The 23954-nt window shown below is 39.4% G+C and overlaps 1 protein-coding gene across 1 annotated transcript in view; it reads right to left on the bottom strand.

Moving 5' to 3' along the window:
- LOC119854752 (palladin) overlaps positions 1 to 23954 on the bottom strand; it is a 266687-nt gene that overhangs the window by 166814 nt on the left and 75919 nt on the right. The window contains 2 exon segments of the mRNA XM_043513348.1: positions 8230 to 8575; positions 12016 to 12135. Of these exon segments, the coding sequence (XP_043369283.1) occupies positions 8230 to 8575; positions 12016 to 12135 (466 nt within the window).

Here is a 23954-nt window from a genome sequence, read left to right as displayed (position 1 = left end):
CAGCTGTTCTTCTGGTAAACAGCCCCTGCTTGGTGGAGCTTTGGAGCTCTGTCCTATAGCTCTGGTTATCTCTGAGTATCTCTGAGCTGGGCTTGGATCCTCCTTTTTGATCCTGCCCTTCTCCAGGTATACTGGGATGGAGCTGATTGTGCCCAGAGGAGTTCTTTAATCTCTTCCTGACTGGAGTGAGAACCTGTCCCACCGTACTACCGTACTACACTGTACTACCATTATGTTGAAATAATATGGAACTTTCATTAAAATTATTTAACTTTTATATATACTACTCCAAGTCATCAAATTATCCCAACAAAGTTATTGGAACCTACAAGAAAGAAGGAGCCTAAAGTTATCTGGTGATTCTCTAGATAAGAGATTTATTTGTACAGCTAACAGACTTTAGAACTTTCGAGACCCAATGACCTGAATGGATAACATACATTCTTGAATTGATTTTTCCATATCATGGTAAAATATCTGAACATATTCAGCAACCTTGTTCCAATATCTATTTTTCTGTAAAAAATATTAACATACCTTCATAGCAAAATATGGACCCCAGTAAGTAGGTATGAATTTTCAGACATTTATGTGAACATGCATTACATATCACAAATTACCCCTTTTGACAGTGAGATGCTAACAAAGCTTTTCATGGTGATCCAATGTCACTGATAAAGTCAGCTAATATAAGTTAACTCTCACCAGTTGCATGCCTACTGCAAGTGTGCCATCGATCAATGTTACATTTCCTGATACAGAACTTTCAAGAATCATTATTTTAGTTCAAGAAACACTTTAAAATAACCTTTGACAATCAATCATTTTCGTGATAGTTCTGTTAGCTGAATGTAATCAGTTAAATATTCCTTGTAAAATATAACCTAGTATATGTACAACTGCTGTATGTTGATTAGTAACCCAAGTAACAGAAATTCTACATACTTAATCAAGTACTGCAGCATACTTTGTGTCTCTAGTTTTGTTAAAAATTACCATTGAAGTGTAAGGGAGAGAAAAGGAAAGGCAAAACCAAAACATTTATGTTAATCAGTAAAGGGATATTTAAATGAAAGGAATTTGTATTGTAATCAGATCAAGTGATCAGGTTAGTATTCAAATTGTTTTCCATTTCATTTGAACCCCCCACAAGTTTTGAATCATTTCTCTTGTTATTGAACATTATATTGCAGTAGCACTATAGGCCAATCGGGTCAGAGCCCCATTGCATTATGATAGTAACATATAGTCAAAGAGTCCCTGCTCCAAAGAGCTTGCAGTCTAAAAAGGCAAGACAAAACAGATGGATGAGATAAACAAGCAGACTGGGATAGAACATTATTTTTGTATGTAATGTTGTCTGTTTATCATGGTCATTATTTCGAGATAATAAAAAGGATTTAGTATTTTCCTCATAAAAATTTCATGTCTTTGTCCCCATGGTCAACCTGCTACTGAACAAATATTCCATAAATGTTTACAAAATTTGACTCCTGTCCAGTGCAGTGGAATATATGACCTGGGTTACATACTGTGTTAGACCATATAACTTCAAAGGATTTCATGCTTTATCAAAACAGAACATACTAGAGTATCATATTTGCTATATGTACTTTGCTGTCTTTATTGGCTTTCAAACTATTAATAGTTTGAATCAAAACATTGTATAGGATACATTCTAAATTAAAGAAAAATATGATTTTGGTATATTCTGCTCAAGACAAAGTTGCCACTTCTCCCGCTTTCTGCCTCACCAAATAAATCTTAAATGAGTAAACTATGTACAAGGTACATAGATTGCCACATATGGAACTAGCTTCAAGGACACGGATTTGTTTAAAAAAATATCATACAAAAGATCTGGGACTGACATCTTTGTAATAGTTAAGAATCATTCAGATATTTGTACCATAAAAATAAGGGCCCTAGTCCCATGTGCTAGGTACTGTACAAACATATGACAAAATGGCTTATAAATGTATGTTTTGAGGAAAACACTAATTTGAATGAAAATTTTTCACATGTAAACAAATTTCCCAAAGTCACAAAATCAGTGGGTGTGTCAGAGATTAGAATCACTAGGCCAGTGGTCCCCAACCTGTGAACATGATCCTCCTGGGGTGGCACAGAGGAATGTTCTGGGTGGCATGCTCATAGCCACGGTCCCAGCCCCATGGCCCCACTCGTGGCCCCAGCCCTGCTTTGGCCCTAACCCTTGGCCCCCAGCCCCAATCATGGCCCTGCTCCCCAACCCAGCTCGGGAGGGGAGGGGAGACAGATGGGGTAAACGGGGCCACAATCTAAAAATTTTGGGACCACTTAGAAGGCACTACCATCTCTCTTATTTGACTTCTTGCTCCCTACATGATAGAATATGACCTGTGTTTAATAATAGCTTCTGCAATATCCCAGGTGTGATTTTTCCCACAGCAACTAATAGGTGAGGTATGTTTTATCGCAGTAAAAGTTACACTTAAAAGAAATCCAAACATATTAAGGTAAGAAATGCATAGTTAACATACCTTAATTCTGCCCTGTAGTGATACCATGAAGGAGGAAAAAAACAATGTGTCTTTTAATGTCAGTGCCTTAATAGCGTTGTCATAGCCACATTGGTCCCAGAATATTAGAGACACAAGGTGAGTGAGATAATAGGTTTTATTGGACCAACTTCCAACAAAGAGTTGCTTGTTTCTCCCACCCACAGAAGCTGGTCCATTAAAATGTATTATCTCACCCATCTTGTCTCTCTTAAGAGTGCATTTTTTAAATCTTGTTTGGATTTCTTTTAAGCATAACCTTAACTCTGAATTTCCTGAGTTTATAACATTTGGTTTTGGGATAATTACAACATCCTCATAATAAGTTGGTTATTCTTGCATTATTGATACATACTACCAACCTCAACTCCATCAGAACATTTTTTTTTCCTGGGAATATACACTGGACTTCAAAGAGTGTGAGATTTTTGCTTGTGAATATTATAAATCCGACAGCACTGGAAAATGAAATAATCGTGTTAGCTCTTCATAGAATCATAAAATATCAGGGTTGGAAGGCACCTCAGGAGGTCATCTAGTCCAACTCCATGCTTAAAGCAGGACCAACCCCCAACTAAATCATCCCAGCCAGGGCTTTGTCAAGCCTGACCTTGATAACCTCTAAGGAAGGAGATTCCACCACTTCCCTAGGTAACCCATTCCAGTGCTTCACCACCCTCCTAGTGAAAATGTTTTTCCTAACATCCATCCTAAACCTCCCCCACTGCAACTTGAGACCACTACTCCTTGTTCTGTCATCTGGTACCACTGAGAACAGTCTAGATCCATCCTCTTTGGAACCCCCCTTCAGGTAGTTGGAAGCAGCTATCAAATCCCCCCTCATTCTTCTCTTCTGCAGACTAAACAATCCCAGTTCCCTCAGCCTCTCCTCATAAGTCATGTGCTCCAGACCCCTAACCATTTTTGTTGCCCTCCGCTGGACTCTTTCCAATTTTTCCACATCCTTCTTGTAGTGTGCAGCCCAAAACTGGACACAGTACTCCAGATGAGGCCTCACCAATGTCGAGTAACAGTACCCAAAGAGTAAATGTTGGGTAACAGTTTTATAGAATGAATTTACTATAGTACCACAAGCCCAGGATATAAGACAGAGTGAGATCAGCTCATCTGGACTGGAGAAATGGGACATGAATGTAAGGGGAGAAAAGCTATAATTCTGGGAAATTATTTTTCCTTACTGCTCTCTACTAATCTCCTGTATTTCTTGTATTTCTGTGGTGGTTAGTTCCTCTCCAGTGGCACTGATGTTGAATGCTGTTAAAAAAATGCAGTCTGTCCAAAGCAGTCATTTGGATACAATTATTTCAGATCAGTACAATTAAACCATACTTTTCAGAGTGAGGTTACTGATTAGACACAGGTTTTTGGTAGTCTGGATGTTATTTATGGTCTACCTCTATTTAATTGAGGTGAAGAGGGATGGGTGCATAAATGCACAGGAGAGCCTAGTATCTCAGAAAATATGAATCTTTAGTGAGCAGGGCAAGGGCCAACAGGGTCAGCCAAATTCCTTTGGGCAGTGTCACAGCTCCTGGAGACCAGTTGTAGCCCTCTTTGTATGGGGGCTACAATTGATCAATCCCAGTATCTTTAAGTAGAGCAGCAATTGTCCAGGAGGTGGCCAAGTACTACTTGTAAAAGGTGGTACCAGCTGGAAATAGGCCTCTTCCTGCAATGCTCCCCTTCCCGGCCATGAAAATACTACCTCTCTCCCCTTTTCTTTTGGGTTATTGCATGCTGATTTCTATTGCCTCATTCCTCTCTGTTTGGGTGTGGATGCACGTTGTACATCACGTTACTGTAACATGTCATCTGTTTGTGTGGGTAATTCTCACTCCCACTCTGACCCTTGTATGCTGGGTAAAGGTGCTGGAGGGATGTAAAGCACTCTAAAAGCCCTGAATCTAACTGGTGGAGAATTCTTCCTGTGTAGAAAGCAATGCAGCCAGCTGCAGGCTGTTTTTGGTGGACACTCTTACAAACCCTGGTGTAGGAGCTCGGGTGGTAGAGACTGAAAGAGGAAACCTGCACAATTACTTTAAAGTCCAAATGTGCCTGTGCAATGTGAATGTGTGCAGTTGTTTTTAAATCCTGGGGTGAGATACTGTGCTGTACAAAGAGAGGAGCACAGACCTTGCAATGTAGGGAGAGAGAAGGGCTGCACACTACAAGAAGGATGTGGAAAAATTGGAAAGAGTCCAGTGGAGGGCAACAAAAATGGTTAGGGGTCTGGAGCACATGACTTATGAGGAGAGGCTGAGGGAACTGGGATTGTTTAGTCTGCAGAAGAGAAGAATGAGGGGGGATTTGATAGCTGCTTCCAACTACCTGAAGGGGGGTTCCAAAGAGGATGGATCTAGACTGTTCTCAGTGGTACCAGATGACAGAACAAGGTAGAGACATGAAGACTGGAGCTGCAGAATATAGTGCTGCAGAGTTTCTGGGGTGCACTGCCACCATAGACAGCTCCTCAATGCTGTATATGTTATGAGGGGGACCACTCTGAGCAGAGTGGCAAAGTAGGGCAGAATCAGTAGGGTGTAAAGGTAGCTTACAACCACTTTAGCCCCTTCTCTCTCCCTACATTGCAAGGTCTGTGCTCCTCTCTTTGTACAGCACAGTATCTCACCCCAGGATTTAAAAACAACTGCACACATTCACATTGCACAGGCACATTTGGACTTTAAAGTAATTGTGCAGGTTTCCTCTTTCATGGGTACAGTCTATTTGCTCAGTATGCATGGGTATCATGGTTCACTGACTTGATGTTTGTTTCACAGGGTCACAACTTTAGGCACCAGGAAGCGGCAGAAGAAGTTAGTTCCCTTCAGCAGGGATAGAAGTATTGGGGGATGGCACAAATCCAAAGTTAAGGGTAATACTTTTTCCTTCACAAATTAGACATTAACCTACCTCTTATAGAAAAGAGAGCTGGATTCAGAAGGAGACGTAACCTCTGATGGCTAGGTTTGGGGGTTTCTTCTTGCAGTAGCCTGCTCTGGACTGTAGGCATTGGAATAACAAGGGCCTGATAGGGTCTTGGGTTTTAAACAGGATGTTTAAGCCAGGGACACTTTAGCATGCTCTGGGTTTGTGCATGAGAAGGTGTGAGGGAGCAGCTCAAATCTGCTCTTACTTTTTCACATTTCATTTCAGCTAGGACAGATTGCCTCTAATGTTTGTCTCTGTCCTCAATGGACCCTGCCACTCACAAAGGAAAGGAAACTAGAACAATGCAAACTATACTGTAAACATATGAGGAGATGTATGCTGAGAACATATTTCACAAGTTGAAGGCTTTATTTCCCTAGGCTTATAAAAATTTTAGATTCAACAAAAGTTTTCCTTATAATTACTTTAAATTCCTGGATTTTGTATTGATACCATAATTTGAATATTCAGTTAGAGTCTGCAGCTAGAACATGTCATCTCCTGAATTTCAGTATAGCCTTTCCCTCCTCGAAATACACACACAGAAACACACCCACACTAATTAGTGTGTAACTGTAAAAACAAAAAAGCAAGTTCTTTTGCACCTGAACTGTGTGCTGAAATTCTGGCTCAAAAAAGAATCGTGATGTCAGTCTAAAAACTTTTTCCTAAGCCACTCATCTTTCTTTTAATGACCACAAAACTGTTTTGTCTGCTTTTCACAGACATGCAGAAAATAATTAGGAAGAAGATTATGTTTTTAATATACCAGCAATATTTCTGACCAATAATACTGAAGGATTTTAAACTTCATTAAGGTAAGAACAGCTGTTGTAGCCTGCTAATCACTAGTGCTTAAGCTTCTCTTACTTCAGTCACCTGAATACAGTTAACACACATTATTTTGGACAAGCCACTACAAATAATGTTATCAATATTTCATTGCAGAAGTAAGTCTCTTCTTCATTCATGAACCATTGAACCCTCCATCACTGCTACTTCTATGTCATCTTTCTCGTTAAATATAAATTTACTGTTTTTATAGACTATCAAACACAAGCAGAAACCAAGTATCATTCACTTGATTCTACTTATGGTTTTTAATGTGTTACTTCTCCTCACTAGTACCTTGTTACAGGCCATTGATCAGAATGGTTCTTTTGGTTTTGGCCAGCTGTAAATTCGCAAGTCACCATACCCACTGTAGAAAAAAACTATGAAACACAGCACCTGGTAGACACAAGGCTTTGCATGGCTGATGAAAACAGTCACACAATTGGAAAAAAATTGGACTTTAGAACAAGCCCTGCAGTACTTACCCTGGAAAACTCTCACTGATTTCTACTGAAGTCAATAAAATTTTTTCCTGAGTTAGGGGTGAAGGATTTGGTCCTTTGTCAGCTAAGGAATCTAACATTTAATTATAAAATCTGGAAATATGTTCAATATGAAAACATTTAAAAAATAAAGTGACTAGCTTTTTGGATAACGAATCAATATGTACGGTCTTTTGGGAGAATGAGAAATGATCCTCCTCTCTTTTCCTTTCTTTAGCCCCATTTAAAAAAAATTAACTCAAGAAATAAAAGTCCCTTTCTCTTTTAGAAATGTACTACTCTGTACTGTTTCTAATATTTTCAATCAGACCTTCAGGGTACAGCAATTCCTGGCAGTACTGATCCAGGACACAAACAACATAAAAGTCCATCTTCCATGCTGGAAAAGTCCTTGAAGGAGATGGAAGGCAGAATTTTTGCGTAATCTTAGGTCTTGTCTACACTAGAAAAATTCTGATAGCATAGTCATACCAGTATATATACTGACAAATCTCTGAGTGTAGAAGCAGCATATACTGGCATAAAAGTGCTTTTCCTTATGTCTCTCATAGAATCAGTGTTAACCATACTGTTAAAAGCTCTTTTATGCTTGTATACATATATCTATACTAGGGCTTATACGGACATAGCAACATCAGTAAGACAAACAAACAAAAAATCACACCCGTAACTGATACAGTTATGCAATTATAAGTCTGAAGTGTAGACAAGACTGTACATAGAACAAAAGCCAAACTAATGTTTCCCATGCAATATAAATTGTAATGTCATTGACATCAGGTCATAAATGCAAGGATATTATCAGTTGTAATTTTTTTTACACTCATCTTTCCCATCTTGTGCAGTTTCTATCATATTATAATGGCTTTGCACCTTTGATATAGGATGTCAGTGGAAACAGCTGTTCCTGTTTTATTATCAGATGATAATAAGAGAAATAACAAACAGAAAACTGCATATATGGAAATCTAGCAATTGCACAAAATCAAGAACTTTCAGCAGAAAAATGATTAGTCAAATGACACTCAGTTATTGGAGAAGTGGTGGTATGCAAGATTCCCAGACCAGTACATTTAGGTACAAGTGGTTAAAAAAAAAAAAGCTAGAACACCAGCCATTAACTTGAATTTCTTTTGTTTTGTGGCTTAACAGAATATACCAAGAATAGCAAAAGTTTTAATGTACTTTCATTTGGTATGATTTTAAAATGCAGTACATGGACCTTCTTGTACTCAGCTGCTTGGGATTTAATACATACCAGTGAGAAAGATACATTAATCAAGGTATAGTCACAGTTCTAGCCATTATTTGTCTAACACACAATGGTTCTAGGGCAGAAGGTTTGCTTTCAACAGCCAGCAATTAGAAAGGAAGAATAAAAACCATGCAGAAATACTCACAGCTTTGGTTTGGCAAGGACTGGTGGTGGTTCCTTTGTGGGTGAAAGCAGGACAGCTGGAGCTGGGGCAGATTTATCACTGCTAGCTTTGCTGTTAATCACTCCATTTGCTTCATGACTGGGATGGATGCCATTGGTTTTCTTCTCAGCAGAGTTGAGCTGTAACTGAACGGCTGCTATGTTGGGTCTATACTCAGTGTTGTTCACCTGTTGGCTCTCTGTATGCTTCTTTGGAGGAAGCTCAAGAGAACTAATCTCTAGAACTGGAGGGGGAGGTGGGAAATCCTGGAAATCATCACTGTTGGATTCTCTTGTTGACAGCTCATGGCTAGAGCTTTCAGAGTTGGCTAAAACAAAAAAGAAGATAATCCCTGTCCAACAAGTCATATTCAAACTACATAACAGATACTTCAACACATATGCACAGTGTGCTTTTAGTTCATTAAAGGAGAGATCACTTCACTTTTGTTATATATAGTAGCTACATCAGCTGGATATTCTTTCTGAAGCTTTCACAAATATTCATGCCAAATTAGATATGCTACTGACTATTCATTTCCTAATTACCCATGATGCAGGTGCAATAGTTGCTAGTTAAGAGTGAACAATTTACAGTTATTCAAGGACAGTGCCTGAATGAATTGCCTGCTTTGGAATTTTGTTAGCATTCACTGCACATATTCAACAACATACATGTGAGTGGTTAGTACTCCAAAACTTAACTGCCTGCATTTCTGTTTTCAATTTTACATAAAACATAAGGATTTTATTTTAATTTTTGTCAGCATAATTTCATCTGTTTTCTTTATGCTTCTGCTGCCATCTAGCCTCAGAGTTCTGATGTTAAGGAATCTGCCTAGCTTGGTTACATTATTTTTCTAAACCTATCTTGCATAAATAAAAAATTATTATTAAGAAACTAAAACTACAATTTCGGCACATCCAGGGTGTGTTCCATCTGATGATGGCAACACACTTTGTAATAGAGCTTCATCCATTAACTAGGTAGATATTTTCCCCACTTTATGGATGAGACACGTTAGCCTCAAAAATATTGTTGACTAGCCCAAGGTCACACTGGAACCAGTGACAGAACTGGAAACAGAACTGAGTTTCCTAGCATCTCAGTCATTTGACTTAGTTGAAAGAAAAAAATTCCCCACATGACCCACTAAGAAGTGTACTCTAACACAGGGGTAATAAAGATGGTATGGATTGGATTTATATCTGTGAGTTGCTGGTTTTAGTACTGAGAATTTGTCAATGGGCTTAAGTTTAAGTTTCTTAAAAAAATTATTTCTTGTATCAAGAGCCTGTGACAGACACGTTCTAATGAACATAAATCACAGAATCACAGAAATGATAAATGATCTGGAGGATGGTGTGGATTGCACTCTCAGCAAATTTGCGGATGATACTAAACTGGGAGGAGTGGTAGATACGCTGGTGGGGAGGGATAGGATACAGAAGGACCTAGACAAATTGGAGGATTGGGCCAAAAGAAATCTAATGAGGTTCAATAAGGATAAATGCAGGGTCCTGCACTTAGGATGGAAGAATCCAATGCACCGCTACAGACTAGGGACCGAATGGCTCGGCAGCAGTTCTGCGGAAAAGGACCTAGGGGTGACAGTGGACGAGAAGCTGGATATGAGTCAGCAGTGTGCCCTTGTTGCCAAGAAGGCCAATGGCATTTTGGGTTGTATAAGTAGGGGCATAGCGAGCAGATCGAGGGACGTGATCGTTCCCCTCTATTCGACACTGGTGAGGCCTCATCTGGAGTACTGTGTCCAGTTTTGGGCCCCACACTACAGGAAGGATGTGGATAAATTGGAAAGAGTACAACGAAGGGCAACGAAAATGATTAGGGGTCTAGAGCACATGACTTATGAGGAGAGGCTGAGGGAGCTGGGATTGTTTAGTCTGCAGAAGAGAAGAATGAGGGGGGATTTGATAGCTGCTTTCAACTACCTGAAAGGGGGTTTCAAAGAGGATGGCTCTAGACTGTTCTCAATGGTAGCAGATGACAGAACGAGGAGTAATGGTCTCAAGTTGCAATGGGGGAGGTTTAGATTGGATATTAGGAAAAACTTTTTCACTAAGAGGGTGGTGAAACACTGGAATGCGTTACCTAGGGAGGTGGTAGAATCTCCTTCCTTAGAGGTTTTTAAGGTCAGGCTTGACAAAGCCCTAGCTGGGATGATTTAACTGGGACTTGGTCCTGCTTTGAGCAGGGGGTTGGACTAGATGACCTTCTGGGGTCCCTTCCAACCCTGATATTCTATGATTCTATGATTCTATGATTCTATGATGAGAGGTCATCCAGTTGAGCCCCCCTGTGCTGAAGCAGAACCAAGTAATCCCTGACAGGTATTTATCTAACCTTTTCTTAAAAACCTCCTGTGATCGGGATCCATCGCCTCCCCTGGAGTCCTATTCCAGAATTTAACTACCCTTATAGTTGGAAAGTTTTTCCTAATATCTAACCTAAACAAATAACAGCCTTTTGACTGGTCTGACTTCTGGCTTTCATGCATTTCACTTCAGTTATTTATTCTTTAGAGTTCTATTTATTCAATGACATTCCTACTGGATATTTTCTTCGTAATTCCCTGGTGATGTTACTTTTTCATGTTCATACTGCCTTATTATCATCCCTTTCATTAACACTTTGATTGCTTAAATAACTTCTTTTTTTTTTATTCCCCTGTGTTTTTTTTAGGCTCAGTAAGTACATTAAAAGAGTATTCACATGTCTGTCTGCATTACTGCAGGAAGAGGCAACTTTTTTCAGCTGCAGCTGCTTGATAGTACTTGACCCTCTCTATTAGCAGCTGGATTTCTGGAAAAGATTTATAGGAGTCCATATGGCTTCTTTTTAAATGTCTTTTGAGGATAAATGCAATAACCTTCCCTTATCTCCACTAAGGACAGCTTTCAGACTCAGAACATAATCAGTCAATGCTGGAAGATGTGGGAAGACTCACACAAAGATTGAACAGTAGATGCAGCAAGAAGTTGCCTAAACAACATCTCTGTCTTGCAGCAACTGTTTTCTACAAAGGAAGTAGCCAGATAATTGCACAGATGTCATATACGTTAGATCAGGGGTGGGCAAACTACAGCCCGAGGGCCACATCTGGCCCTCAAGCGCCTGTCAAGGAGCGGGGTCTTAGGCTTGCCCTGCTCCACTGCTTGCCCCGCTCTGGTTCTCCAGCTAGGGAGTGGGGTAGGGGGCTTGCCCCATTCCACGCAGCTCCCAAAAGCAGCGGCATGTCCCCCCTCTGGCTCCTATGTGTAGGAGCAGCCAGAGGGCTCCACAAGCTGCCCCTGCCCCAAGCACCACCCCTGCAACTCCCATTGGCCAGGAAACTCAGCAGAGCTGTCTGGCCACGCCTCCACGCAGGAGCCGGAAGAGAGACATGATGCTGTGTCTGGGAGCTGCTTGAGGTAAGCGCCGCCCGGAGCCTGCCCCCGACTCCCTCCTGTGCTCCAAACCCCTGCCCCAGCCCTGATATCCCTCCTGCCCTCCGAACCTCTTGGTCTCAGCCCTGAGCACCTTTCTGCACCTCCAACCCCCCATCTCCAGCCTCAACCCCCCCACCCCAGAGCCCGCACCCACTGCCAGAGCCCTCCTGCACCTGAATCCCCAATTTCATGAGCGTTCATGACCTGCCATACAATTTCCATACTCAGATTTGGCCCTGAGACCAAAATGTTTGCCCACCCTGAGTTAGGCTATCTAACAATATACAATATACAATTCGTCTGTCCTTTTGACACATACCTGAACAGACGGTAAGTTTTGCACTGCTCGTCACTGACCCATATTCATTTGTTGCTGTGCATGTGAAGGTTCCTGCATCTTCAGCAAAAGTCTCTGCAATTACTAATGTACATATCTCTTCTAGAAATGAATAGAGAGGAACAAACCAATGATCAGCTATGTAAGATGCTGTACATGGAGTTGTGCATTTAAATATCTCAGTGCATTATGAGATAGAAGGCTAAAGGTCAGCTGCTAATCACTCGAAGTATATTGCTTTAAAAAATGGTTGTACATCCTAAACAGAGAGCTCAATAAATCTGTTTTCAAAAGGACCTAAATCTCACCTTTTTTCATGACCATATTTATGTACACAAAAGCTGACTTTTGTCTACAAATTGCCTTTGCATATGCAAATAATCTAACTATCCAGTTTCCATATGCAAACACAACTTGCACACTTTAATCCAAGTCATATCTAAGCTTTTTTGCTTGCAGATTACAATATGGCTTCTCCCCCCCCAGCACCGCCACCTCCAAAATCTTGCATTTATAAAAATGTAAGAAACAGCAAAATTCTTTGGCCTAGAACAAACCACTACTAAACAGATACACTTTTTAAAAAACCAATAAGACATTAAACCAACATTGAAGTGTCTCTCATTTGAAAAAAAGTCAGTTTGCGTTGAATATTTAGCTCCTTCTATTGTTCCCTGCTTTTTTTTCCCATACACGTGTGCATCTCTGATTACCCTTAACAAGCATACCATAGTTATGATCTGGTCGTACTGAAGTCAACAGGAGTTTTGCCATCAACTTCAATGAGACCAAAATTTGGAGCTGTGCTGCCTAACCTTCAGCAGGGCCCAAGTTGGAAAGCGTGCATCAAAGTCCAAATTTACCTTAAGTTTGGGACTGTTCAAGTCTCAATTTGAGCTTAGCTGCAGGGGTTATTTTACTATGGATAAAGTCTCCTTATTTTCATCACTTTCATTCACTATAATGGCAATGTTTTTGATTAATTGGGCTATATTTTCAGTTTCTCCCAGAAAGTCACCCTATTTTATCTCCTACTGTAACTGTACATGATATAGTGAGCTATAAATAAAAGGCTGATACACTATATTGATAATTCTTAGGGCTGTCAAGCGATTAAAAAATTAATCATAATTAATTACACAGTTAAACAATAATAGAATACCATTTAACTATTTTGGATGTTTTCTACATTTTCAAAAATATTGATTTCAATTACAGCACAGAATACAAAGTGTACAGTGCTCACTTTATATTTATTTTTGATCACAAGTACTTGCACTGTAAAGTCTCCCCACAAAATAGTATTTTTCAATTCACCTAATACAATTACTACCGTGTAATCTCTTTATCATGAAAGTTGAACTTACAAATGTAGAATTATGTGCAAAAAACCAACTGCATTCAAAAATAAAACAATGTAAAATTTTAAGAGCCTGTAAGTCCGCTCAGTCCGACTTTTTGTTCATCCAGTCGCTCAGACAAACAAGTTTGTTTACATTTGCAGGAGATAACGCTACCCGTTTCTTGTTTATAATGTCACCTGAAAGTGAGAACGGGTATCCTCATGGCACTGTTGTAGCTAGTGTCGCACGATATTCACATGCCAGATGCACTAAAGATTCATCTGTCCCTTCTTGCTTCAACCGCCATTCCAGAAGACATGTGTCCATGCTGATGACGGGTTCTGCTCAATAACAGTCCACAACAGCACAGACTGACATATTCATCTTCATTATCTGAGTCAGATGCCAACAGCAGAAGGTTGATTTTCTTTTTGGTGGTTCGGGTTCTGTAGTTTCCACATCGGAGTGTTGCTTTTTTAAGACTTCTGAAAGCATGCTCCACACCTTGTCCCTCTCAGATTTTGGAAGGCACTTCAGATGCTTAAACCATGGCTTGAGTGCTGTAGCTCTCTTTAGAAATCTCACATTGGTGCCTTCTTTGCGTTTTGTGAAATCTGCAGTGAAAGTGTTCTTAAAATGAACAACGTGTGCTGGGTCATTATCTGAGACTGCTATAACATGAAATATATGGCAGAATGCACGAAAAACAGAACAGGAGACATACAATTCCCCCCCAGGGAATTCAGTCACAAATGTAATTAACACATCATTTTTTTAACAAGCATAATTAGCATGGAAGAATGTCCTCTGGAATGGTGGCCGAAGCAGGAAGGGGAATACCAATGTTTATCGAATCTGGAACATAAATGCCTTGTAATGCCGGCTACAAAAGTGCCATGCAAATACCTGTTCTCACTTTCTGGTGACATTGTAAATAAGAAGAGGGCAGCATTATCTCCTGTAAATGTAAACAAACTTGTTTGTCTTAGCGATTGGCTGAACAAGAAGTAGGACTGAGTGGACTCACAGGCTCTGAAGTTTTACACTGTTTTGTTTTTGAGTGCAGTTATGTAAGAATAAAAAAATCGACATTCTAAATTGTACTTTCACAACAGAGAGTGCACTACAAGACTTGTATGAGGCAAATTGACTAATACTATTTCTTTTGTTTATCGTTTTTACAGTACAGATATTTGTAATAAAAATAATATACACTTTGATTTCAATTACAACACAGAATACAATATATATGAAAATGTAGAAAAAAATCCAAAATATTTATTAAATTTCAATTGGTATTCTATTGTTTAACAGTGCGATTAAAACTGCGATTAATCATGATTAATTTTTTTTATCGCGATTAATTTTTTGGAGTTAATTGCTTGAGTTAACTGTGATTAATCGACAGCCCTAATAATTCTACAATAGTTTATGGAAGTAGATTTAAATTATCCCAATTGTGCACAGTTCTCATGGATAGTTTCATTCTAAGGCTGCTCTAAACAATTGGGGCAGGTCTACACTTAAAATACTGTGGGGGTGCAGCTGCATAGCTGTAGCGCTTCAGTGAAAACACTACTACACAAATGGGAGAGCTTCTCCTGTCAGTGCAGTTAATCCATCTCCACGAGAGGCCGTAGCTATGTGAATGGGAAAAGCCCTCCTGCTCACACAGTGCTGTCTACAGTGGGGATTAGGTTGGTATAAATGCATCACTCAGGGGTGTGGATTTTTCACACCCCTGAGTGACATAGTTATACCAACATAAGTTTGTACTGTAGAACCAGTCTTAAAAGCTTCCTTTCATAACACCCATTTTATAACACCTCCCCATCCCTCCACATTATAGGTCATTGACTATTAAACACATACCACATTTTGAAAAGACCCTGCTTCAAAGGAAACAATTTTGCACTCTAATGTAGAACTCTGCATATTCATCTGATTACCAAATACTACAACTGGCAACCCGCAGAGTTGGAAAAAGCAGCAGACTATTGAATTTCATGTGGGAATTAGTGTATGGAAAAGAGCAGTAAGGCTGGGTCATTTACTAACGCCTTCTCTTAGGTTAAATAACGAAGCTTTGGGAGTCATTCTTAAAGTTTCATTGAGGGCAGCAAACCAATGTCTCAATCAAAATTAAATGAATTTTCCTTTTTAAAATTATCATGTATCCAAAGACTTCCTGTGTTGGAGACTGGCTGAAAATGAATGATTAATTAAAAGTTTGGCATACAATTTATATTTTTTTTTCCAGGCAGTAGAACACTTTTTTTTTTTTGGCAGCACAGAACAGTCAGTCTGTGTTATTGCACTAAAGGTGTCTGGTAGTACTGTAGCATGCTGGATTTTATCTTACCAAGATGAAGATTAATGACCTATGAAAGGTCTTATCAGATAAGTAATGGGTAACACAAGCTCGGTTTTGAACTTCTGAGGTTAGACTTTTCCGAGTCTTAGTGTGTTTTAGGAAGTGGACAGTCTAAGTAACTTTATGCTATATTGTTAACTACACATGAATCCAGAAGGATGTAGCAATCCCTTGGAATGGAATTTGATATGGAAACCATGCTACTTAGTTTCCTGTTAAAGAACAGAAGAATTCCAAGTACTGAGTATTTCGGTTTAACAAATGGAAATGGCAAACACCACATTTATCACTTGTGTTTCTTGACATAAAGATACTAGCCATCTAGCAGAGTTATCTTATTTCTGTAAATGCTTATATAACAAGACAACAAGATGTCTTTTAAGATATTTTTTCAATTTCTTAAAGTGATTAACAGTGGAAGCACTGAGAATTTACTTCTCAATAATGGATTGATTTAGTTTACTATGTATTCTATCATGATACATTTTATCTATTTAAGTAAAATATTTGCAAATACTACATTTCATTAATAATAAATCTCATACAAGGTAAAAGTAATTACTATATTTTACAAACTGGCTACTTCTGGGTTGGGTGATTGGACAGTCAAATAGAATTGTGTATTTTTGAGGTTCTATTATGACAAAACCATGAGAAAATTGACTAAAGCTAGGTCACAGTAGTTTCAAAAACCTCTAAGAGCATCTGTCTAATTAAAATATATTTGAGGGGTAAGCAAACTGCCATTGGTTCAGTGGATTTGTTCCCCAAAACCAAGACTGTTTTTGTCCCACCCAGAATTCTTGCAAAAGGATTTATTACCAAATATTTGTATAAAACACTTGAGTAAAATATAGGTTCATTGTGTATAGGAATTAGGCAAATAATTCCCATAATAGAAGCTGATGGCTACTTCTCTGTGTATTTAGTTAAGTTTTAAATACTGATCTTGTGCAATTATTTCTTTCCTGTTGCTGTGTTAACTAAAATCTGGTTATTTGAAGTAAATAATGTCTGTTCTATTTCCAGCAATCATCAGCTGACAAATAATTTCATCACAGAAATGTGTTCCAGACAGCAGCTCTGAAATGCTGTTCTCAAGGCCTTGAACATATTTATCACTTGACTAAATGAATACAAAAGCATTCTGTTCGCTGAAACATGTAAAATGCTGAGGCAAGCAAGCACTTGATTATTTTGTCAGTTGGATAACAAGAAGGGTTGTATTTCACACGTTGATCTTTTTCATTTATTGCTTGTGAGTCAGAATCATCAAAAGTGAGACCTAAATGTAGCTAAGAAACCGCTCACCCCTGACCACTATGTCTACAAATAGTATATTTTCTATTAGATCTTTAGGGAACAAAGCTCTACCCATGTCCATGTTGGTATTTCTGTTTTTAGTGTTTTGGTTCTGGAGCATTTTTACTAATTTCCCCCTGGTGTAGTGTTTTTCAGAGATGACCATTTACTTCCCAGAATGTGTGTGCGCATCACATAAAAAGTGACGCTTTTCTTTGATCTGCAGCTTTGATTTTCAACTTTGATCTTCAGCTTCCTCCATTGTGATGCACATGTAATCCTGGGAAACAAAGAGTTTTTGGCCATGATGCAATGTATAGAGCAACAGTGGGTAAGAACAGTGGTCATTTTCTGCACTGTGAAAAACGTGTCAGCTGTAAACCTGTCTCCTATTTCTAGTCTTGGTCCTTTATACCCTGAGCCACAGCAGATTAAAAAAGCAATGCACTCAACGGGTCCCCTCTAATAAATTGGGAATCTGTCTGGAAGGCAGGGAGGAACAAGTAAGTGTAGAACAGAATTAAATGGAGTGTGACGAGAAACCACAGAGTTCCAGCAAAGACAAAGAGGAGCCTCAAATAAAAACAATAGATAATATCAGCTCAGTCTTGTGAAAACTCTGAACATTTGGTAACAAAAATAATGAAAAAGTTAGTTGACACCTTCTCTTTTATGTAGGGAATTCTGATCACCATCGCTGCACTTCCCTCCCACCCACACAGCAGTTCCAGAGTGATTTCAGCATGTATTCTCATGAGCTCTAAAATTAGAGATTAAAGCTTTACACCATCTGAAAGATGCAGTGTCAAGATTTCAGAAGACATGCAGCACTGACTAACTTTGGAGATAGTTCATGAGATAGGAGCCACGAAATATTTGGTCAGAACTTAACTGAGGAGAGGTGTGATGGAGCAAAATGGTACAGTTTAGGGGCCTGATACTTTATGAGCACCAGAATGAGAAAATGGCTGTTTGTGAGAAAACTGAGAATACAGATTCTTAGTGGTGTTGGGCTCTTTACCAGATAGGTCAATATATTTTAACCATGCCAAGCACCTTCTGCCAGCCTAGCCCTGGAAACAACTTAACTCATGAATATTTTAATCAAGATAAAATAAGGTTTTTTTTGGTGGCAGCATAGAAAAAAAGTCACCCCTCTAGGAATTAGCCACCAATGCTTTTGCGATGATCAGTTTTTGGGTGAGAAGAAGCTGGCTTGTTGTAAGATTTCTCTCTTCTACTTTGTCACTGTCTCAATCTATGCAGAGAGTAACTCCACTATGCCTAATGTGCATGGGAATGGAAGAATCTTAAATTTTTGGATTTCACAAAGAGTTGAGAACATTCTGAAAATAGAGAGCTGTACATTTGTTATACAACTAAATATATATATGTGTGAGAGCCTGTATTGCAACGTAACTTGTAATTGAGGTTTGACTATTAAAACATGCTAATAGGTTATAAATACTTTACAATAATTGTTATAACACATATTTCCAATTATAAAGTCCGTAAGAATATAAAGAACTAGTGAGCTGACCTTGGACTGGGAAGCACCAACATGCCAGCACAGCCTGAGCAGTATGACAAGGACAAGGACAGAATACAAAATACTGCAGATACACTGGGGTAGCAGAGGACAGCTGACAGAAGAAAACTGAGGTAGTGTTAGTAGGGAGGTGGATCAGAGTAGCAGGGAAAGCTGGGCTTCTATTCTCTCTAATCCATTTATAGTTTCTCTCTCTTTAATCTAGTGATAGCTTTAGTTTATTTTACATTTACTTTTCATTTCTGAATGTTGAGTTACCCCTCCGAATTTATATGCTGTTGACCTCATGTTCTCTTTTCTTTTACATAGTGAAGAGCCAGAACCTTAGTTGGTGTAAATTGAGATAGTCTTTCAACTTGGGTGGAACTACTCCAGCTGGGATCTGCCCTATAATGTGTATATTCATTGACTGAGAATTGGTTGTATTTTAACTATCAGGATGAAAAGGCTGAATTTTGAGGCAGCTCTGTTACATTTGCATTACTTTTTCAGTTTCAAATTTAATGTAGCCACATTTGGAAATTTTGTACAGGGCTATTTCCTATCATGCATCCTTGGGTTACTGTAGCAAAACATGAAACCTAGAATGCATGATCCAAGATAAGTGATGTCTATCTTCTCAGAGATTTTTGATCAAATTATGCAGCATTGTGCTTTGAAAGATTTTAGGTGCAGCAATTTTCTGGAAATGTATGAAAAATGATTTTATATAGTTTTCTTCTTACATGCCTTTACAATTGTCTTCAAGTAATTCAATACAGTTTGTGGCTGTCTCCAGACAGCTGAGTAATGGCCAAAGCATCAACAGCTGGCAAATGACTCTATGGGCTTTTTTTTTTTTATCCCCAAGCAGACTGTTCTTTGAAGGATTCAATCAGTATAAAGTCAAAATGTCAAAGAAAGAAGTACAGAGCAGGTAATTTGACAAACTGTGATGTTGGCCCTAAGTAATCTGACTAGTTATTAATTCACAAAACAGTCTGAACAGATTTGTGATATAGGCTGATTTCCGTCTAGACAGAGAAAGGAGTGTAAAACACATTTGGCAGATAGCACATAACAGTGACAAGAAAAACCTGTTTCACAGTCTCTCAGCTGTATGAATTTATGGAGATCTCTGTTCCTATTTCATTAATATTGACCGATAAACATCTAGGGCTCACAAATTTTGCATTGTAAGGTTTTTCGTGACAGTTGGACACTAGCTATATAATACAACATAGGACATGTATAGCATCAAAATATTTCAGCAAATTGCTGAAACTGCATCTACCTCAAATTTTCAAGTACCTGCCCACATACCACCACAGGTTTTCATAGTTTGTCAGCTTCCTCACACTTTACCCAGTTCTTGTGCATGTTCTCACTGCCTGCATTCAGCAGCAGTTGAAATTTGCTTGCTTATGAGCCATTTCTTTCACAGATATTGGTTTATCTTATTTATTTGGTTTCCTAGAATCTGCATTGCAACGCAAAGCAACAAGAAGGATCCACTATATTTCTGTAATCAATTAAACTGCTCATCAAAAAATGCAGTAAGGCTCCTCAACTCTGAAATTCTGCTCCTCACACAACAGGCAAAGTTAAAGTTCTTCCTGTTTGGACAGATTCTGCTAAATTTGTGTCGTATTCCCTATACACATATAGTGTTTGATCCTGAACTCCTGAAACCAGTGGAAGCTTTATCATTAACTTCATTGGGTGAAGAATCAGGCCCACTATGTGGACTATCACTGGGAATAGTAGAAACCAGAAAAAGCTAGTTCAACAATGGTACATGCAGAGAATCTCATATGGACACCAATGAGAGTTCCATGAATATAGCTGGCCAGACACGGAAACGAGAGCATTCTGCACCTTCAAAGTGATGGTGCAGTACATTCCAGAGAGCTGGGGAAAAGACTGTCTCCTGGGTCAGAATCCCTCCTACTATTTTCCCATCTTTGTACAGGTAGTAGTTATAAATACTGATTTACTGTCAGTGTCAGTATTATTTTAATTTTAATTATTACAGTATTAAGTTAATTTCACTTGTACTCTACTTATATTTTAGCTATTAATAAAGCCTAGCTCTTCTAGAGCACTTTACAAAGTAAGTGAGTATCATTATTCCCATTTTACAGATAGGGATACTAAGGACCAGGAAAGGGTAGTGACTTTCCCAGGCTCACTCAGCAACTAAAGGCAGAGACAGGAGTTGACCCAGTTCTCTTGAATCCTAGTCCAGTAGACCACACAGTCTCCAAAACAGAAGACAATTAGCTAATGTCGCACTATTAATCTTCAATGAGTGTTTAAAATTGCTAAAATATGCAGAGACTATCACATCAATGAGAGTTAATTCTGAAAATAATTTTAACTGAATGTGAAAAAAGCAAAAGGCAGATTTGTTGGTGAGCTGTAGACTTCCTAGAAAACTTTGCTTTAAGTTTTACTTCCTTCAGAAACCTTGAGACACGCTGATGGGGTGAGGGAATATAAGCTACGTTTAGGAGATACAAAGCAGATGAGTTGGTAGTAGAGAAAAGGGAAGCTACTTATCATGTACAGTAACTGGAGTTCTTGAGATGTATTATAGTATGCACATTCCACTGATGGTGTGGCATGCATCTCATGTGCTAGAGATTCATGTCTTTTTGGCCAGCAATACCTGAAGGGGGTATGTGCACTTTTCAGTTCTTGTGCTCTGCTGTGAGGGCATATAAAAGCAAAGGCCGGTCACATCCTTTCAATTCCTTCTCACTACAAAATCTCTTATGGTAGGACTCTGAAGTAGAATGGATGCAAGGGTGGGATGTGCATACAGACAATACATCTTGAAAAACTCCAGTTTCTGTACATGGTAAGTAACTTCCCTTTCTACTTCGAGTGATTGCCCACGTGCACATTCCACTGATGGTGACTCCCAAACAACTATTATATTATGGAGGTAGGAGCTTGAAGTAGTTAACAAAACAATTATGGAAGGCTTCTGTTAAAGGCACAGTGTCATGAACGTGTGCATTGACACCCAAGTTGCAGCTTTATAAATGTCTGATATGGGTAAGTTTCACAGTGATGTGGGCTGACATAGCTTGTGCTCAGATGGGTGGTGGTGAGTCTACCTTGACCACCTCATAACATATTTAATGCAAGCAGAAATCCAGTTAGATAGTTTGTGAGATGAAATTACTGACCCTTACATCCTTTCCATAATACAAACTGTCTTGGAGATGTTCTAAAAAGTTTCATTCCATTTAGGTAGTAAGTAGGCCATGGCTCTCCTCACATCCAGCACATGCAGTGTTGCCTCTAATTTGGATGTGTGAGGTTTTGGAAAGAATACTGGTAGGTGTATTGGCTGATTGAGACGGAAATCTGCCACTACTTTGGGAAGGAATTTATGATGTGTCCTCATTCCTACTCTATCTGGGTGGAATACGGTAAACAGTCATTAGCACTTGAATTTCTCCTCTTCCAGCTGAAGTTAGCACTAGCAAAAATGCCATTTTCACTTATAGGTGCAGCAGTGAAGAGGAGGCCATTGGCTTGAAAGGTGGTCTCATGAGGGCTGCAAACTCTAGGCTCAAGTCCCTGGGGGATTTGGTTCTTTGATAGGTGGGGATTCTTTAACTAGGCCTTTCAGAAATCTCACCACTGTCACATGACAAAAAACTTTATCGTCCTCTACTGGCAGATGGTAGGTTGACATTGCCGCTGAATGTACCTTGACAGAACTGAAGGACAGGTTCTTGCTTTTGAGTTCAAATAAGTAGTCAAGAATCTGAAGGATTGAGGAGTGAAATGGAATAAATTATTTTTGATTACCCCAATGAGAAAATGCTGTCCATTTTGAAAGATAGGTTTGTCTGGTTGATTCTTTTCTACTGCTTATCAGAACTTCTCTAAATGGAGAGGACCAAGCCTGCTCTACTGACAACATCCATCCGGCCTCCATATGAGGTGCAGGAGTGATATATTTGGATGTGGGATCTGACCCTGGTTCTGAGATAACAGAACAGGTAGCAGATGTAAGGTTCTGTGTTGAGCTACTGAGAATTTCCTAGATCGGTTGACAAGAAGTGTCTGGGCCATGCTGGAGCTATGAGGATTAGCTTGGCCAAGACCTGTTTGAATTTATGGAGCACTTTGGAAATTAATGAGGTTGAAGGGTAAGCCTACATCAGAACTCCTGACCATGGTACCAGGAACATGTCCACTATAGATCCCTGACTCTGTCCACCTTTTGAGAAGAATTGGATACCTGCGTATGCATTGATTGGCAAAAAGGTTTATTGTGGGATGTGAAGATGTCTGCCAGTATCCTCTCTTGGATTTCCCTCTCATGATTTAGGAGAAAGCATCTGCTGAAATTATTCATTCTGCAGTCCAAGTAAGCATATTGCCTCTAGGTATATTCAATGGTTGATGTACCAGTTCCAGAATCTGACTGCTTCCTGGCAGAGTGAGGAACATCTGGTCACATTTTGTTTGTTGATGTAAAACATGATTGTTATGTTGTCAGTCATGATTTGGACCAACTGTCCTGGTATTAGGGAGAGAAAAAACTCACAGGCCTTCTGTACCACTCTAGGAATTGATGTACATTCTTTGCTTTCTCAGGGACCATATGCCCTGTGTTGTTAGTTCATCTGTACAAGCACCACATCTCTGTAGGGATGCATCCATGACTACTGTTGTGGAAGATACAGGTATTCTGAACGGGCCCCACTGCATGCATTTTATGGGTCCTTCCACTATTTCAGTGAGAACAGGATTAATGGTGGGATGGAGACGGGCTTGTCCAAGTGATGTTTGGAGGTTGTGTAAACCAACTTCGGCCAACCCTGCAAGCATCAGAGGTGAAGTCTGGCATTAGGAGTAGTGAATGTTCAGGAACCTCCGTAATCTAGAAGGGCCAGTCATGACCTTACATTGGTGTTTGGATTTCTTTCTAGCTGAAAAATAAAGGGAAGACAAATTCTCAAACCTGTCTTGAGGAACTGGAGGTGGAGGAGTCCAGGATTGTGCCAGTGAAGTCCTTCCTTTGGACTGGGTTAAGCTCAGTTTCTCTTTGTTGACTTTCAAGTCTCACCTCCTGAAAAGGTTGAGTGTGATGAAGATGGCTTTGGAGGTCTGAAGAGGCAATTTTCCCCATAATAGCCAACTGTCGAAGTAAAGATACATGTGGATGTTTTGTCTTAAGTAAACTGTTGCTAGTGATAGCACTTGGTGAATACCCTTGGTGCTGTGGAGAGTCGAAAGAGTAGCATCTGGTATTGGTAGTGGTCCATTCCCACTATAAATCTCAGGTACTTCCTGTGGGGCAGAATGATGAAAATGTGAAAGTATACATCCTGAATTTGAGAGATGC

Source organism: Dermochelys coriacea, chromosome 4 (assembly GCF_009764565.3).
Source record: "Dermochelys coriacea isolate rDerCor1 chromosome 4, rDerCor1.pri.v4, whole genome shotgun sequence".
Classification (NCBI taxonomy): Eukaryota; Metazoa; Chordata; order Testudines; family Dermochelyidae; genus Dermochelys; species Dermochelys coriacea.
The sequence above is the reverse complement of the archived record's forward strand: the minus strand, read 5'-3'. Positions and strand labels throughout refer to the sequence as shown.